The sequence below is a fragment of the Procambarus clarkii genome, chromosome 14 (assembly GCF_040958095.1).
Source record: "Procambarus clarkii isolate CNS0578487 chromosome 14, FALCON_Pclarkii_2.0, whole genome shotgun sequence".
In the NCBI taxonomy this organism is placed as follows: domain Eukaryota; kingdom Metazoa; phylum Arthropoda; class Malacostraca; order Decapoda; family Cambaridae; genus Procambarus; species Procambarus clarkii.
In genome coordinates this window covers 38,791,016-38,811,061 of record NC_091163.1, presented here as the reverse complement: position 1 = coordinate 38,811,061, position 20,046 = coordinate 38,791,016, and the positions used below count along the sequence as shown (strand labels likewise).

At 43.1% G+C, this 20,046-nt stretch overlaps 1 protein-coding gene across 1 annotated transcript in view; it reads right to left on the bottom strand.

The window, feature by feature from the left end:
- Positions 1-8,051: 8,051 nt before the first annotated feature.
- Positions 8,052-20,046, bottom strand: part of LOC123770690 (uncharacterized) — a 48,593-nt gene continuing 36,598 nt past the window's right edge. The window contains exons 11-15 of the mRNA XM_045762790.2: positions 19,077-19,202; positions 17,374-17,505; positions 16,779-16,896; positions 13,601-13,755; positions 8,052-11,538 (exon numbers count right to left, since the gene is read on the bottom strand). Coding sequence (XP_045618746.1) covers positions 11,433-11,538; positions 13,601-13,755; positions 16,779-16,896; positions 17,374-17,505; positions 19,077-19,202 — 637 coding nt within the window. The 3' untranslated portion in view covers positions 8,052-11,432. The remainder of the gene's footprint in view (positions 11,539-13,600; positions 13,756-16,778; positions 16,897-17,373; positions 17,506-19,076; positions 19,203-20,046) is intronic.

Below are 20,046 nucleotides of genomic sequence, written 5' to 3'. Positions count from 1 at the left end.
CGTGCGGATGCTGCCGCCAGGCAAGCTGTCCGCTCTTGTCCCATCTCTCATAAAGGTATTCCTTATTCCGACTTTTACCCAGTTATCCATTCCTCCGTCCTTACCCATTGGCAGGCTTGTTGGTAGTCTGTTACTGGTAACAAACTACGTTCTCTTAAAAGTTGTGTGTCCTCGTGGCCGTCCTCCTACCACTGTAATCGGCGATGGGAAATGGCCCTGGCGAGGTTGCGTATTGGGTATACTCACTTAACTCATGGTCACTTGATGGAGCGCCGCCCTACTCCTTATTGTCCTAATTGCATTGTCCCTCTTACGGTCGTGCATATCCATGTTGAATGTCCTGACTTCTGGGACGAGCCTGTCTTGTTTTCTGACCGTTCCCCGCGGTCGCTTGTCCCTCGATAGTATTCTTGGTGACTCGGATACTTTTGATATCGTTCGCCTTATGCGTTTGTTCTCGTATTGTCATCCTTGGTGATATTTAGCGCCCTCTGATTATCCCGCACATTTGATGGTGCTACACAGCCTTCCCGGTTTGGTGCCTTATTTTGATAATTACTTACTTGCTCTCGGGGAGAGGAGGGCTACGCAGACGAGCGGCGCGGCAGTGGAGTGTGATATTTGCTTGTTTTGTTGGGATTGGGGAGAGTTCTACCTCTCCTTTCCGTTTTTAGTTGAAATTTTCTTACCAGGTGGGGTTTGTTTTGTTATGTCTACCTTCTGGGTGCCTAACTCTAGTTGATGGCAGATAAAATAAACCCCCAACCACAGGAGGGTTTTCCAGGGCCATTGCTCCCTGTAACCTCTCTGAAGGGGCCAGATTCTGACTCGTGGTTCCCCGTAGGTCGAACTCCTTAGACTAATGCCCCGGTCTAACATATCACACATTAGCTCGATAGTTCCAGGAAACCGAAAGGGCTCCCACAAAAAATTATTACTACATTTCACCATACACCTATTTTAAAGCTTAGTTTCCCTATTACTATGCTCTTGCAACACCTGAGATGTGTCTAAACTTTGTTATAATAACATATTCTATCCTCTGGAAAATATTGTAATTATCTGTGATGATAGTTATAATGTATTAGACATGTCAATTTATAGGCTTTACAAAAGAAAATCTTACCAATAGCATACATTTTATTGTACAAAACTTGGATGATACTTAAAATACAAATGTTTATTTAAAAATATATAAACTGTAGAAACTGGTTTACAGATGTATGTGTCGTTATCTGGATGTAATGTCGAGATACATGTAACCATTTTGTTAGAAAACAATACGTGCAATAAAGTTTTTTTAACTATCCAGTAAAATAAATATTAAACCAGTTACTTCAATAAGTATTCAGAACCTGAAAACTTGTCTTAAAAACTGCACCAAAGGCACCAGTTGAGATGGTTTATGACTGGTCATACAATCTTTTAATATCAAATCAACTACAATGCAAAATTACATATTAAATCATATATACTGTACTCTATACACACACACATATTATATATATATTATATATATATATATATGTCGTACCTAGTAGCCAGAACGCACTTCTCAGCCTACTATGCAAGGCCCGATTTGCCTAATAAGCCAAGTTTTCATGAATTAATTGTTTTTCGACTACCTAACCTACCTAACCTAACCTAACATTTTCGGCTACCTAACCTAACCTAACCTATAAAGATAGGTTAGGTTAGGTAGGGTTGGTTAGGTTCGGTCATATATCTACATTAATTTTAATTCCAATAAAATAAAATTGACCTCATACATAATGAAATGGGTAGCTTTATCATTTCATAAGAAAAAAATTAGAGAAAATATATTAATTCAGGAAAACTTGGCTTATTAGGCAAATCGGGCCTTGCATAGTAGGCTGAGAAGTGCGTTCTGGCTACTAGGTACAACATATATATATATATATAATATGTGTGTGTGTATAGAGTACAGTATATATGATTTATATATATATATATATATATATATATATATATATATATATATATATATGTCGTACCTAATAGCCAGAACGCACTTCTATGCCTACTATTCAAGGCCCGATTTGCCTAATAAGCCAAGTTTTCATGAATTAGTATATTTTCTCTAATTTTTTTCTTATGAAATAATAAAGCTACCCATTTCATTACGTATGACGTCAATTTTTTTTTATTGGAGTTAAAATTAATGTAGATATATGACCGAACCTAACCAACCCTACCTAACCTAACCTAACCTATCTTTATCGGTTAGGTTAGGTTAGGTAGCCGAAAACGTTAGGTTAGGTTAGGTTAGGTAGGTTAGGTAGTCGAAAAACAATTAATTCATGAAAACTTGGCTTATTAGGCAAATCGGGCCTTGAATAGTAGGCATAGAAGTGCGTTCTGGCTATTAGGTACGACATATATATATATATATATATATATATATATATATATATATATATATATATATATATATATATATATATGATTAAATTTTGAATTAATCTAGGAGATTGCACGTAAATTTGTTTCAATTAAGCCAGAATGAACACGTTATAAGTAGGCAGCCAACGTTCGTAGGCTTGGACGGACTATTTACCATAAGTTGTACAGGGGTATACTTGGACGGATTATTAATGTAAAGTTGTGCACTTGTACCAGTGTTGTTGTGCCTACAGGGCCACATGACCACCCAAACACTACCTGAATATGTATGCAGAGCAATGAATTAAACTACATGTTAGAATAACTATACATACCATAAAGATGTAGTTAAAACACATCATCCCAAGAATATGATGTATTTATAAGAGAATATTAACACTTTGCCTGACCAATAATGCATAATGCTTCCGTATATGAATATACTGTGTATGTGAGGACGCACGCTGTGTCCAAAATTAAAATATTTGTTAAAAATCCATTCATTATGGGACTTGTTTTAAGAAGTGCACCAACGTCTTCCCATTTTCTGTGATGCCCCATGTAGCATCACGTCACCCGCACGGTAGGCCCATTGTTAGTGTTCACACTCGTGACCGATGCAGCCTCCCTTCGTGTAAAAACGTGTGCCCATTCCGGTTATTTTTCCTCAGCTATATTTGTTAGTACAAACACACTACATTTACTCCAAGATGGATAGTGATCAAGAACAGAGTCAATCTATGACGAAAGCAGGAAAAGAAACACGTCTGAAGAAAACTTATTGCTCCAGTTTCACAAAGAAATAATTTGGTCACTGTTGAACTTTGAGTATAAGAATTGGCCTCTCCAAAATGACATCATCATACATGCCGGTTATATAAATGACAATGAGAGCAGAGCTACTGGTGACAATGTTGCAGCCCCCGGACCATCAGGTGTGAGGCGGCCACTCTTCCCTTCTTCACCTTGAAATGAAGATTCATCATCTGACTCAGAAGACGAGGTTCAGACAACTCATAGTGGTGATGCTGCTAGAAGACCTCGTATCGTGGATAAACCCGATCGTCGGAACAGAAACTTAAACCATTTCCTAGTACGCATCAAAAAAGTTCTGAAGTGTGGTGTCTGCTACAAGTCTGGTAAAAGGAAGAACAGCAGGTATAAGTGCCAGTCGTGTGGTGTGGCACTGTGTGCTGCACCATGCTCCGGCTTGTACCATTGCAAGAAGACATACTGGGTGGATAAGCAGTAATGCTTACACACTATCCACTCCATCTATAAAACATGGGTTGAGAAACTTCAGGAATGATATTGTGGTACAAACACTTAAGTGAAGGAAGCAGAACAAATGAATGAAATAGTGTAACAAATAATCTGGGGGAACTAATAATGAGTATAAATACTGATGAAAAAGCCGTTTTTTTCACATGACAATGTACTTTATTCTTATGGTATTGGTAATGTTCTCCCATTTATATGCATATATCCCTTTAGAGCTTTCTATTGCAACAAATTGATACCAAAATGAGCGACGTAACAAAAATTTATGTGAGAAAATGAAAAAGCGTACTGTATAAATATTTGAGTGTGGGCGTTGGGGGTGTGCAGAAGGGTGCTGGCTCTCCAGTACCGCTCGGCCGATTTTCGGGTTTGATGCGAGTGGCACGCCGGGCCTTTTGACCTTATATGCATATATCCCTTTAGATAATTCTTTTGCAAACAATTTGATACCAAAATAAACGACGTAGCACGAAAATTGAGGTCGGAAAACTGATGAGTATAAACATTTTAGTGCGGGTGTGCACTCATGGGAAACGCTCAGCCAACCTTGGGGTGTGCTGGGAGGGGTCGCGCTCCGGGCCAGGCAAAGTGTCAAGGCTGTAAGATGGGATTGAATTCACATCCCTGAACTCCTCCACTCAGTGGTGTGTGTCACTGGAGAGTCCAGGGAAGTGTGTTCAATCCCATTATATCGCCCAATTATTTCCTCACTGATATCAATACAATTTAAAATAAAAAACATAAAATCACAAATAATTATCAACCAATAAATTTTTATAGCTACAGTGAAAACTACAACAATACAGCTCCTGTAGTTCTAAGGTGCCATGATCATACACAATAGTGTGTTTTGGCACACATCAATACGTATTATAAGAAAACTAAAACCCCTTTATCCTTCTGATAAAAAAGTTTTTACAGAGACACACACATTGAATGTTAAGTGATTCACAACCTATTTACACTCTTTAGTATCAGTAGAGCTCAGTACTGTACATTAGTTTGTAAATATATTGCATACTTTTTTACAACTGTTATTCTATTGTTTTTGTTTACATTTGTTAATCTATTGTTTACATTTTTACATGTCAATTCATTATTTACTTTTTCATACCTGTCATTCAATTGTTTACTCTCTTACTCAAATCAATCAATTGTTTACTCTTTTACACCTGCCAATCCATGTTTTTTTTTACACCTATCAAGTATTTGTTTACCTTCTAACACATGCTAGTCCATTGTTTACTTTTCACACTTGCTGAATAATCTATTGTTTAGCTTTAACAGCTGCTGCTGGAGCATGACTACCTTACACCTCACAGTGTATACAACTGCTGTTGCTGCTGCTGGAGCATGACTAACACCTCACAGTATATATAGCTGCTGCTGCTGCTGCTGGAGCATGACTACCTAACACCTCACAGTATATATAGCTGCTGTTGCTGCTGCTGGAGCATGACTACCTAACACCTCACAGTATATATAGCTGCTGCTGCTGCTGGAGCATGACTACCTAACACCTCACAGTATATATAGCTGCTGCTGCTGCTGGAGCATGACTACCTAACACCTCACAGTATATATAGCTGCTGCTGCTGGAGCATGACTACCTAACACCTCACAGTACATATAGCTGCTGCTGCTGGAGCATGACTACCTAACACCTCACAGTACATATAGCTGCTGCTGCTGGAGCATGACTACCTAACACCTCACAGTATATATAGCTGCTGCTGCTGCTGGAGCATGACTACCTAACACCTCACAGTATATATAGCTGCTGCTGCTGCTGCTGCTGCTGGAGCATGACTACCTAACACCTCACAGTATATATAGCTGCTGCTGCTGCTGCTGCTGCTGCTGGAGCATGACTACCTAACACCTCACAGTACATATAGCTGCTGCTGGAGCATGACTACCTAACACCTCACAGTATATATAGCTGCTGCTGCTGCTGCTGGAGCATGACTACCTAACACCTCACAGTATATATAGCTGCTGCTGCTGCTGCTGCTGCTGGAGCATGACTACCTAACACCTCACAGTACATATAGCTGCTGCTGGAGCATGACTACCTAACACCTGAGAGTATATACATCTCAAAATATGATACATATACTAAATAGAGAAAAATTATCTGTGTTTTAAACTTGTATAGTTGCCCATATTTCAATTTTTTGTAATCAAAACTGTGTGTGAATATACCTATACCTATCACAACATATTCAGCTTGCAGGATTTTTATAACAATTCAAAATTAAATTCTTCACCTGGTAATTTGCATAAATGCAAATTAATAATTCTTTTATACAAACAAAAACTGATAATGTTATTTGATGCGTCCATGACACAGCCCATCCTCCTATTGTGGTAGTACTTATATTAACCATGACCACCATAGTGTTGTGGTAGTACTTATAGTAACCATGACTACCATAGTATTGTGGTAGTACTTATAGTAACCATGACTACCATAGTATTGTGGTAGTACTTATAGTAACCATGACCACCATAGTATTGTGGTAGTACTTATAGTAACCATGACAGCCCATCCTCCTATTGTGGTAGTACTTATAGTAACCATGACCACCATAGTATTGTGGTAGTACTTATAGTAACCATGACCACCATAGTGTTGTGGTAGTACTTATAGTAACCATGACTACCATAGTATTGTGGTAGTACTTATAGTAACCATGACTACCATAGTATTGTGGTAGTACTTATAGTAACCATGACTACCATAGTATTGTGGTAGTACTTATAGTAACCATGACCACCATAGTATTGTGGTAGTACTTATAGTAACCATGACTACCATAGTATTGTGGTAGTACTTATAGTAACCATGACTACCATAGTATTGTGGTAGTACTTATAGTAACCATGACTACCATAGTATTGTGGTAGCACTTATAGTAACCATGACCACCATAGTATTGTGGTAGTACTTATAGTAACCATGACTACCATAGTATATATAGTACTTATAGTAACCATGACTACCATAGTATTGTGGTACTGTAGTACTTATAGTAACCATGACCACCATAGTATTGTGGTAGTACTTATAGTAACCATGACTACCATAGTATTGTGGTAGTACTTATAGTAACCATGACTACCATAGTATATATAGTACTTATAGTAACCATGACTACCATAGTATTGTGGTAGTACTTATAGTAACCATGACCACCATAGTATATATAGTACTTATAGTAACCATGACTACCATAGTATATATAGTACTTATAGTAACCATGACCACCATAGTATATATAGTACTTATAGTAACCATGACCACCATAGTATATATAGTACTTATAGTAACCATGACTACCATAGTATATATAGTACTTATAGTAACCATGACTACCATAGTATATATAGTACTTATAGTAACCATGACTACCATAGTATATATAGTACTTATAGTAACCATGACTACCATAGTATATATAGTACTTATAGTAACCATGACCACCATAGTATATATAGTACTTATAGTAACCATGACCACCATAGTATATATAGTACTTATAGTAACCATGACCACCATAGTATATATAGTACTTATAGTAACCATGACTACCATAGTATATATAGTACTTATAGTAACCATGACCACCATAGTATATATAGTACTTATAGTAACCATGACTACCATAGTATATATAGTACTTATAGTAACCATGACCACCATAGTATATATAGTACTTATAGTAACCATGACCACCATAGTATATATAGTACTTATAGTAACCATGACCACCATAGTATATATACCCACCTACAATGCAATTAGAAAGTAGAAATGGGCACTATTGACTTGGACAAACCAGAACACTCATTTTCTAGTAATTTTGCACAATATTTTTGCACACAATACCTGAGGCCTAATATAGTATGTGTGTGCTATACTAGGCCTAGGAACATTTGTGTTTTAGCTTCATTTATTTTAAAAGAATTCCTTATTAGTCAGTATGTACAGTATACTACTATCTAAAAGCTAAGTATGTATGAATTCGTGACTGTTGACGACTGTCACAATAGGTACTGTCTAAACAAGAGGATGTGTCCATGACAATGTTGCCAGCCATTGTCAATGTGCCTGATGCTGTTACCAAAGGTTCCATCAACTAAATACACCACCATAATGAAATCTTCCAAGTAACAGCTGACATTAAAGACCAGTCTGTCCAATGTTTTGATATCCGGCAAATTTAAAGTGGTTTTGCCTATCCCAAAACATTTACACCTAGGCAAAAGTTCTTTCACTTTCACTAAAGCACCATAATTTTAATGCTGTGATCAACAGTGTTAAAACGGAGAGCATTAAACAAAAAAAGTGGGAAACAATAACGTCCTTTTTTTATGCCATGTTTTAACGTCTTTTTTTTTTTGCCATGTTTAATAATAAACACATTTCCTTATCCAGTTTTTCATAAAACATGTGACCTTAGATGAAATATTACACATAAAATATGCTAGCACAGTATCTAGCTAATTGCATACACGAATATGCATCTCAGATTTACAAACATGCCAATTCATTTTCATGTGGTTGAAATTCAATTATACTGAAGTGAAATTCAAAATATACATTTTACTAGTCAAACTTATCCCAAGTTTGATGGCTATAAAACTTCATATCAAACCACATTACTACTTGATCGTCCAATATTTGCCATCACATTACACATTACAAAAGGACACAAGACAAGCAGTGTCAAACATTTTGCATTTTTCTGCAAGGACAAGAGACTTCAAGGAACAGTGGCAAAAATGTCTACTGCTAATACTTATGCTATTTGAGCAGTATTTAATTTAAATACCTTGTGGTGGCGTCCTGTGGTGTCATTCCATAGCATTTATAAATACTGTACATTACATTCATCATATTTAGCACAGCGATTTTGATCTCTCTCCCGTTCCTTACTTTTTAATAAATGGAAGTTCATGGATATTGCCGCGAATAAGTCACAATAATGTGGCTTAAACAAATAGTGCATTATTAAACCCACAAGCACAAAATGACAAAAATGTGATGACTTGATAAGGGTACAGGATAGACTGAAACATTATCACTTTCACTGTATGCATGTGGGGTTGATTATTTCCTGGTCAATACATGTATGTAGCTTGATTATCCAATCTCACATTATCAGTACTTACTCATGTGTCGTCTGAGTCACACATTACCGTATTTGCCGGTGTAAATAACGCACCCTTGCACAGGATGCACCCCTATTTTACAAGGATATTTTTATGGAAAAAATATTTTAGATTGTTTCATCATACATGTATTGAAAGATATTTTCAAGTGGATTTTGTACCCCCCAATTCTTACCTCCTCTAAGATAAGCTGTATAGTTGTTTATATTTTGAGCAAGAGAATTGTTAAACAGGATGTGAAACTTGTATTTCTGAATGTGATGTTTTGTGTTGCTGCATCAGGCCACCAGGTGGTGATGCACCACCAGGTGGTGATGCACCACCAGGTGGTGATGCACCACCAGGTGGTGATGCACCACCAGGTGGTGATGCACCACCAGGGCCTGATGCACCACCAGGGTCTGATGCACCACCAGGGCCTGATGCACCACCAGGGCCTGATGCACCACCAGGGTCTGATGCACCACCAGGGCCTGATGCACCACCAGGGCCTGATGCACCACCAGGGCCTGATGCACCACCAGGGCCTGATGCACCACCAGGGCCTGATGCACCACCAGGGCCTGATGCACCACCAGGGCCTGATGCACCACCAGGACCTGATGCACCACCAGGGCCTGATGCACCACCAGGGCCTGATGCACCACCAGGATCTGATGCACCACCAGGGCCTGATGCACCACCAGGGCCTGATGCACCACCAGGACCTGATGCACCACCAGGGCCTGATGCACCACCAGGGCCTGATGCACCACCAGGGCCTGATGCACCACCAGGGCATGATGCACCACCAGGGCCTGATGCACCACCAGGGCCTGATGCACCACCAGGGCCTGATGCACCACCAGGGCCTGATGCACCACCAGGGTCTGATGCACCACCAGGGCCTGATGCACCACCAGGGCCTGATGCACCACCAGGGCCTGATGCACCACCAGGGTCTGATGCACCACCAGGGCCTGATGCACCACCAGGGCCTGATGCACCACCAGGGCCTGATGCACCACCAGGGTCTGATGCACCACCAGGGCCTGATGCACCACCAGGGTCTGATGCACCACCAGGGTCTGATGCACCACCAGGGCCTGATGCACCACCAGGGTCTGATGCACCACCAGGGTCTGATGCACCACCAGGGCCTGATGCACCACCAGGGCCTGATGCACCACCAGGGCCTGATGCACCACCAGGGCCTGATGCACCACCAGGGCCTGATGCACCACCAGGGCCTGATGCACCACCAGGGCCTGATGCACCACCAGGGTCTGATGCACCACCAGGGCCTGATGCACCACCAGGACCTGATGCACCACCAGGGTCTGATGCACCACCAGTGCCTGATGCACCACCAGGGCCTGATGCACCACCAGGGCCTGATGCACCACCAGGGCCTGATGCACCACCAGGACCTGATGCACCACCAGGACCTGATGCACCACCAGGACCTGATGCACCACCAGGGCCTGATGCACCACCAGGGCCTGATGCACCACCAGGGCCTGATGCACCACCAGGGCCTGATGCACCACCAGGACCTGATGCACCACCAGGACCTGATGCACCACCAGGGCCTGATGCACCACCAGGGCCTGATGCACCACCAGGGTCTGATGCACCACCAGGGTCTGATGCACCACCAGGGCCTGATGCACCACCAGGGCCTGATGCACCACCAGGGCCTGATGCACCACCAGGGCCTGATGCACCACCAGGACCTGATGCACCACCAGGACCTGATGCACCACCAGGGTCTGATGCACCACCAGGACCTGATGCACCACCAGGGCCTGATGCACCACCAGGGTCTGATGCACCACCAAGTGCACCACCACCTGGTGGGTCACCATCACAGTGCTCTGGTTTTGTTGTCAATCACTCGTTGCAAATGGCTGACAGGCAGATGAAAGTTTATCATTCCTTTCAAATTTCTAGGAGCATTTTTCCTTTACATAATGAATATATGTTTCTTAAAGATAACACAGTCATTAAATAATGTATGACACATCAGGTGTGGGTTATGTATGCTGGGTAAGATGGCGAGATGATATGTGAGCTTTCTCATAACTGCTCACGTATTGTAAGCAATTTCTCATAAGTTTGTGATAACAGACTGATAACTCAGCTTGTTTTCAATATACAGGTATTATTATTAGTAATACAATTTACTGTAATAATCTGGCTTGTTTTCAATATTTTATTATTGGAAAAGATTTTTGTGCGTAGCAAACTTGCCAATGGTCCTCCAGCTCCCTAACCAACGGCGCTTCCTCTCCCATCCGTAATATGCCAATTTTAAGATACATTTCAAAATAAAAAAAAATCGTCTTATACGCCGACAAACACGGTAACTAGTTAAAAAAAGTTTTACCTCCTCACATTTTCAACATATTCATCAACATCTGATAATGCTGAAATTCTATGAAATTCCTCAGGAACAAAAAGTTCATTGTGATAACCAGTGTATATAAACCAAAATACCAGTATAACACCTTTAACGAAGCTATCACAGATATGGAAATACAGTACTTTGTTTGCTATCTGCCGAACGCTGAAGTAGCATCCATAATATACTAATGGCGACGGAATACAAGGGTGAAGACGGCAAGTGCCAGGATGACAAGGAAGCTGCCCTGGAGTCCTGCTGCTCCTGCTACTCGACACTTGAGGAAATCATACCTGAAGAACACAAGAGGCACTTTAGGTACCTTCACAATGATACACATACAATTTTAAATAAAGTATTACACACCAATAAAGGAATCTTCACAAAACATTCATTCCAAGACGGTTCATGTTGTGCTCTTACAATTTTCCTGAAAGTTGGTCTATATCTTTGTTTTTACTCAAAAACACAAAAATACAAATTCCAGATCAATCAGACTTAGTTCAAAAGTTACTGTCCTCCTATTTTTGGGCATCTGCAAGAACACCAAAGTTTCAAATACAGTGGAACCTCGGTTTTCGAATGCTACCGTTTTCAAATTGTTCGGTTCTCAAGCTCAATTTCTTCAAAACATTTGACTCTGTATTTGAGGTTTGCCTCGTTACTGGAGTTTGTTGATACACGTATAGACTGACCGAGTGTGTACCTTGAGGTTACCTTGAGGTGCTTCTGGGGCTAATCGTCCCCGCGGCCCGGTGTAACACGCTTCAGTTTACCAGTGTCTCCTGCCGAGTGATAACCGCGATTGAATTCCTTGTGAACAATTTCACTGTTTTTATGCTTTTTTTTTGTTTCAGTCTCAGTCAGTCAGTCAGTCTCAACCAGCCAGCCAGCCAGCCAAAATTAGTCAGGCAGCATGGCGGAGGCACAACCGGTGAGTGTTATCCCGAGACAAGGGGAGAGAGCAACCTTCAAGCTCGCACGAAGCGAGAGCGGACTCAAGGGTCACATCCATCGGACCATGGAGTCCCCGCGGGGTTTCCCAGGGCCCTTAGCCTTCTTAACACGCTAAGGGAAGCCCAGACAAGGTACTGCAAACCAGCTCCCAAGTCTACCAAACAAACTGCTAAGAGCTGAACGCCCGGGACGTGTCCACCCACAGGAGCCAAGTGGGGGATACCACCAAAAGCACAGCAGAGAATATATAGCCCCCACAACCCCCAGAAGGAACCACAAAGGCAGACCCCCCTTCCCCACCAGGCAGAAAACAAAAACAAAAGAAAACCCCCCACATGAGGACAACGTACCCAGGCGGAACAGAGCCGGCTGCTATAATTAGTGAAAACTAGCTGTGCAGTACCCCATGCCCCTACCCGTGACGAAAATTACCCCCAACCCAAGGACAAACAAAGGCAAGAAAACCCAAGCTGACCCCTAGGGCGGCCAAGTACCGAGCAGTAAAAGGCACAGCGGAGGCAGATCGCAAGGTGATTTGTGGAAGGTGGCCCCAAGCCCTAAGGGTAGTACTTACTGGGCACCTAGGGAAGGTAGCCCTAGGCACATGCAGCTCGAGTACTGTGGATTATTACTCCTGGCTCACACACCACCTGGAGAGACAGTCCATGTCACAAGACTCAGAATTGAGACAAAATATTCGGAGCCAGAGGCACAAGACTTTTTGATAATCGCATCAGCCAAGAACTGAAGGTTGGGTCGCCAGCATGAGGGTTTGGGGCTCCTCCTTCCCCCTCCCAGGGAGGGGGGGGGGGTGCGTAGACAGCGGCACAGCAATATGACGATGTCAGGCTCGTCTACTATTTTTCGTTTGGGGAGTTCTGTCCACTTGTTTGACTTTCGGTAGCAATAGTTCCACCAGAATAGGGGTTTGTTTTGGGACGCCTACCTTTCTGGATGTCAGACATAGAATGTTCCCAACCACATGGGGATTTCCATAGGCCATTGCTCCTCATGCCTCTCTGAGGGGGCCAGGTTCTGGCTCGTGGTCCTCGTGGTCTGGCTTCAAACTGAAGCGTGGGTGACTGTGCCACAAGCAATCACGCGTTCGGTCGCCCATACGAGTACTGTATCAACAAACTATGTAACTAGAGGCAAAGTTCGTAACTTGATTCAAATTTTATGATGAAATTGGGCTCGTAACCCAAAAAATTTGTAAAGAGGGACATTCGTAAGCCGAGGTGTCACTGTACAGTACTGTACTGTCATTTTTAAGGCTGCCCACTGTCAGCACTGACCACAGATTGTTATTATAAATTACTGTATACTGTTGAAACTTTGAGAGACCTACAAACCACTGGTCACTTACATGCTTATCCAATATTTGAACACTTTCCTTACCTGGTTTTCTTGTCACGGATAATATTAAGGAACTCGGCCTCAACCAGCTGACCGTCAAAATAGGTGATGGGGTCTTCAAATGGATATTCGTAACCTTGGATACACTCACATTTATAGCCGCCAGTGTCAAAGCCACGTCCTTGGATGGGCACACACTGTACAAACCCAAGAAAGTTATATTAACAATTGAGATGAATGGTTGCCTAACACATTTACATGCAGAATATAATTGTCACTTTTCTAAAGTTTCATGAACTCACTTTAAGCTTCAATGTTTTTCCAAGTGTTGTACATCACAACTGTTAATATATTTTATATATCTTATTATGTATCATCAATCTGAGCTTAATCTGAACAACAACAACAACTCGCCTATACGGATTTTAACTTGAAAATCTGCTAGTGAATGGACGACATCGTTTATGGGTTGATAATCAGACATGTTTTGCTCATAGCTGATAAGAAAGAAATCCCTGGACAGGTATATATATTTCAGGATAAGAAGTGTCACGTTATGAGTACAGGGTTACAATGAGGTGCTGTAATACATCCAGTGAATATGAGTTTAGGTTAGCACACTCAATGAATACAAAAGTAGAGGAAAGGTGGTGATCTTGATGCACGAATATGATTCACACAAAACCTAATGTGTAAGAGGGAAGTGTATAAAACCCAGCATTGAATGTTATGAAACGCCTCCCTTTGGGTAAGCTCCGGTGGCTCCCTGATACCATCTGGCCGAGATGGCTTCCAACTACTGTACTGTACTAGGTCCCGGTGACCCGGGAGCCCCCCAGAAACAGGCACAAGCAGGACCGCAGCCGGAGGAGATACTCCAGAGGAAGAGACAAGGAAATGGTCTGAGAGTCCCAGCCACGCCCGAACCTGGGTGGGAACCAGATGGGACTTCCTCTAGTTCACTAAGAACCCGAACCCGGCAAGCTCGGAAAGAATCAAATCCCTGGCTAGCAGACAACAGGACCGGTTGGGAGCCCTAACCAGCCAGTCGTCGAGGTAGGCCAACACCTGAACACCTAAGAGAAGTAGACGGGGCCATGACGACCCGCGTAAGGCGTGTGAACACGTGAGGTGCCAGATTCAACCTGAACGGGAGACAACGAAAACAGTAACCTTAACGCCCCACCACAAAACTGAGTCAGTCCCTGAACCCCGGATGAATCAGAACGTGCCAATAAGCGGCCCAGAGGTCCAGGGACACCATCCAAGAACCCGACTCCAACAGGAGCCGAACCTGGGACAGCGTAAGTCATACGAAAGGAGGGGAAATAAACCCTGGGGTTCAGACAGGACAAGTCCAGAATGAACCACAGGTCTGCACAGTCCCGTATCGGCACTGGAAACAGACGGGGAAACCCACCTGATGGACGACATCGTTTCGACGTCGCCCAAGCGAACCCACTCCAAGACGACTCAACGGAGCAAAGGAGAAGAGCCCTGCCCCGCCAGCCCCGAACCCCTCGAAGGGGAAAGGGCCACCCAACCCCACTGCAGATCAAAGGAAACGACCAGAAACGCCCATAAATCGTGGGACCAGGCGTGAGCGAACAGCACAAGCCTCCCCCCATCACCCTGTCAATGGAGCGAACCATGAAAGGGCCGGCGCCCCTTACGAGACCCAGAACCATGCACAGGGCGAACACTGCGCCGATCAGAGGAAGGCGGGTACCATGGTGGGTCCGAAGGCGGGGTTTGAAGGCAGAGCCGAACCTGAATCTGGCACCTGCGGCCTACCACGATGAGAGGAACCCCGAGCCCTGGCACGACCCCTCCGGGAAGGCACCCCTACTCCCAGGGACCCCCGGAGAACCAACAAGTCAGACATAGGACGGCAACTGGCCGAAGCAGCCTGAATATACTGCGCCACAGCCGAAGATGCAAAAAGCAGCGGACAAAAAGGCAAAGACATACTAAGAGCCAGGGCCCAGGCTGATTCCAGAGTGGAGGCAAACACCGCCTGTCGACAAGCAAGCCGGGAAGCATAAAACAGGGAAACTGCATCCCGCAAGATCAGTGCACACAGCTTCAACAAGGCAGCCGATGAGCGAGCCGCTAAGCCCAAGGTGCCGGACCCAGGAATGGCCCAAAGCATCCCCACATCCACCTCGAGCCAGTCCAAAGACAGCTCCAGGAGGGAAAAGAAGTGCAAGGCCGAAGCCAAGAGGCCCCGGGCGGGTAAGTCCTCAGCAACCTGCGTAGCCAAAAGGGAGGGAACCTGCACATGGAGCTGCACGACGCCAACATCCCAGGGAAGGGCAGGGGCAAGCAAGCACTCATTGAGGTGCTCAAGGTCGCCCCCCCAGGAAAACCTGAACTACCGTCGACGCCTCACGCCACTCAAGTGTGCAGGAACGACAGAAGGAATGCCAAGCCTCCAAAGCAAACACAGGACAGTCCACCAGCCAGGATGACTCCGGAACCTCGTAACGGACCCAGAAAGGGAACGAAGGCCCAAGCCTGAAAGACGATGGATCCATCATCGAGGCATAATCCAGGTCACGCAGGAGGTTAGCCGCAAGGGCCGCCCGCAAAGCAGACGGTTCGAAGTGGGAAGCCGAAACCCTCCGGAAAGACGATACCGACGCACCCAAGAAAACACGGAACCGAACCCAAGGAAGGGCAGACACCAAATCCAACTCGTACGCAGAGTGGGGAAAAAGATAACCCCACTTCCTGTGAAAATAGGGAGAACCCCACTCCCTGTTTCTGCTCAGAGGACAGAAAAACCTAGGCAGGGTCCAGCGGGGTCCCCAAGTCAGCCCCTCCCCCACCCCAGGATCCTCTTCCACAGGACCCGGGGCAGAGTCATCTCCCAAAGCACCGGAATCTAAAGAAAAGGCCGGCGCAACCGAGTAAGCCAGATAGAAGGGGGCACACTGGTCAGACCCAAAGGCTTCGGCAGGAAGACCGGACTCGAATGCCTCCATCACTACACCGGCAGAGGCACCACTTAGCCCACCTTGAGGTGCGCGACGGGTCACCTACCGAGCCAGTGAAAGTGATGACTACACGTCATGGTATAAACTATTCAAATAAAGATTCTACAAAATACTTAGCTCAGATGGTACTGGTATAAAGGCTTATGTAGGCATACAGCCTACAGTAAACTTCATTATGGCTGAATATTTGTCGTATTCAAGCCAATATATTCCATACTTACATAAGATGACTTCCTGTCACATCGATGACTATCCTTAAAAGCATTCTGGACGTAGAACTCATTTGGACATTGAACAATGTCCAACTTCATAAGGTCCATCGTCACCCTAACTGCACCCCTGAAAGTGACAGGAGTTGGTATATTGTTAGTAAAAAAATACACAAAAAAAACGAATATTGGATGGCAGGAGAATGCTCAGGACAAATGGGGCAAGAAACACGAGTCCCTAACCATACAAAGACCCATCCACCGATGAATGCAAAGCTGCATACGTGTCACAAAATCTTTAACAGTACAACATTTATCTTGACAATCATATTTAAGCTGCCCACATCATATATAATATGATATATGAAATAAATAGAATGCAGAAAATAAAGAAGTCACAATGACATGGCTGAAAACAAATAACCTGACCCACACACATGAAATGAACAGAAAGTGATGTTTTGGTCCATCCTGGACCCTTACCAAAGTTGTCATGTGATTTGATAAGGATCCAAGATGGATTGAAATGGCATCATGTTAATTTCCTGTATGGGTAGGGTTAATGGAAGAATTAAGAAAAGATATCATCATACAGAAAGAGGCTTACTTTAGCTCCAGCTTGGATCGTAGTGCATCCCAACCAAAGAACGGAGCTGCATAGTGAACAACCCATTTCTTCACAAAACCATTACAGTCAAATTCAGGGACACTCCACTGTCCGTGGTGCAGTTCAGCAGCCCTGAGGAAAGAAACCATATGCTATCACAAATAATTATCTTATAAATTTTGTATATATTATGGGATATTGTGTATTGATGCAGGCCAGAGCTACACTGGTGCAGGCTAAGTGTGAGCAGAGTAGAGTAGAACTTAGTAGAGTAGTAGAACCCTCGTTAAGGTAATTTTGTGGTAAGACCGGAAAGACACCTGTCAGTTGGCTGACAGCAGTGTCTATCAATACTCGTCTGAATTAATAGGCTGTCGGTGTGACAGTAATTAATTGGGAATTACTTACTGAATGCTTGACGTTTCAAGTGTGATGTAATTAAAGGGCATTCGAGTTATTGTTGCATTGTTGAGTGTCGTTGAAACACAATTGTGTTAACGTAAATTGAATTGTTGCTGAACGCTGTGGACGGTCGATAAACGTACAGTGTAATTGTTTTAAATTCAATTAGTGTAACTTTTATTATTGTTTGTGTCTTGAGAGAGACAAGTGCTAACGTAAGATTTTTATAGGGGATCATCAGTGTTAGATCACCCGCCTAGTTACTTGGTACCTTGCTGGGAAGAGCGGAGAGCTATTCAAGTTTTGTGATTATAGTATTTGTTCACTGTGAGGGCCGTGACATATATTGATTGCAAGCTTGTGTCACCAGTGGGCACCACTCTGTTCAGTTAGCGTTATTATTCAGTCAGCAATGATGGAAAGGATTCCATGGGTCCACCAGGCTGTTGAATAGCTGTTGCTAAATGTCCACTGGGGTAGACACTAAAGTAACTTAAACTCATTGTTGTGGTAGTTCTAAATTTTCGTTGAATAAATTGTTATTGTTCTAGAAACGGTCGTTTAGTCCAATCCCGCAACATTCTTGTCCTACTTTTCATGTTCTGCAACGCCTTGCATGCTTATGTGTAAATTCTGTCTGTTCCTAAAAGCTCGGGTCCGATTCATAGCACCACACTTCAAAATAATTCGAAGCGAGTCCCCGTCGGTTACCCTTCATTAGTAGTTATCACTAGAAGGAGCCAACGACCCAAGTCGACAGGCTTTTATCTGTGTGGTGGAAGCTTGGCGCTTTGCTCCCGCTTTTTCCTATGGTCTCATACTTTAAGTTAAATATCTGCATGTAAGCAGTTCTTTCTGTTTGAGGTCTGCCTCCCGTGCGAGGTAATTACATTAACGTAACATCAATAGGAAAAAATTCCTTTGATCAAGTTAAAGTCAAAGAAAAAAATCTCCCATGCAGTTGGAATTTGATTATTACCTGTCAATAACTTCAAAAGTTCTACTCCCTCAGCCTGGCCTGTCTGTGGCCAGCCTTCCCTTGCAACAAAATGTTATTGAAGGCTTTATTTCTCATTAAATTACCATTTTTGTCTGAAAACAATTGTCATTGATCAACAACTGGTATGCTTGTCTGTTAACATCTGTGTGCAAGAGATTTAATCAAATTTACAAGAAAAAACATAGCAAATGTCAATAGGACATTTTCGCTTAGAAATGTTCCAGCACTATCTACAGAAAGAATCAGATGATAAATATGAGAAGATTCTTTTCAAATCCAAGAATACAAAAACAAAACTTACTTGTAGAAAGTCGGATAATGTTCGTATTTCATGGAGTGCATGCCGGTTGCATTGTTACGCAGCTTTAGCTTTATCCAGAACTTCTCTAGGTCGTCAAAATTGGTTGACCAACGACTTTTGATCTTCCTGAAAGATATTCAAAAGGAAAATATACATCATTCACTGACAAGTAACCTGGAGGTTTAGTTGTTCTATGGAAAACATTCAAAGTTCTCAACACATTTCAGATCATTGGAATTGTTTAACCATTAAGTTGCACATTGCATCATATGATGCTCTTGTAATGGGGGGTAGGGGGAAATAGCTCTATCTTGTCCATTATTCCACCCCCCAGTTAACTAACGAGGCCGGAGGAAACAGCTCTCTCTAGTCCGTTATCCCGTCCCCAGTTAGCTAACTATTCTAGAGCACTCCCAGAGTTCCTAAGGCAGCCTCTCTCGTTCAACACCTTGTAACCTAGGTATTTGACTACCTAGGTGCTAAGACTACAAGGCGCCGTAACTTGACCAGCTACCCGAAACTCTAGAGAGAACTCTAGAATACATTTCACTGCCACAAACGTATAAGAGAAAACGAAAGGAAAGAAATGAATAGTGAAGTAATTAGTGAGGGTTTGGGGTGAGAGGTAGAGAGGTGGGAGGAGCGAGGAGGGTCATTAGTTGAAAGTGAGAGTTTAGAGAGGGGTGGAGGGAGAGGTGTAGATAGGTAGAAGTAGAAGAGTAGATAGTAGAAGTAGAAGAGTAGATAGTAGAAGACGAAATGCTGCCACCATCCATTCATGATCATTACATACAAGACAAGGAATGGAACTTGTCTGTATCACAAAATTCCCAATAGATGTCATCAAGGTCATTATTAGTATGTCCCATTTTTATCATGTACTCAGTAAAATCCTGAAACCAGTAATCACAGAGGCTTTCTCACCTCAACTCAACTCTAGGGGACACAGTTAAAGGCAATGTAAATAATA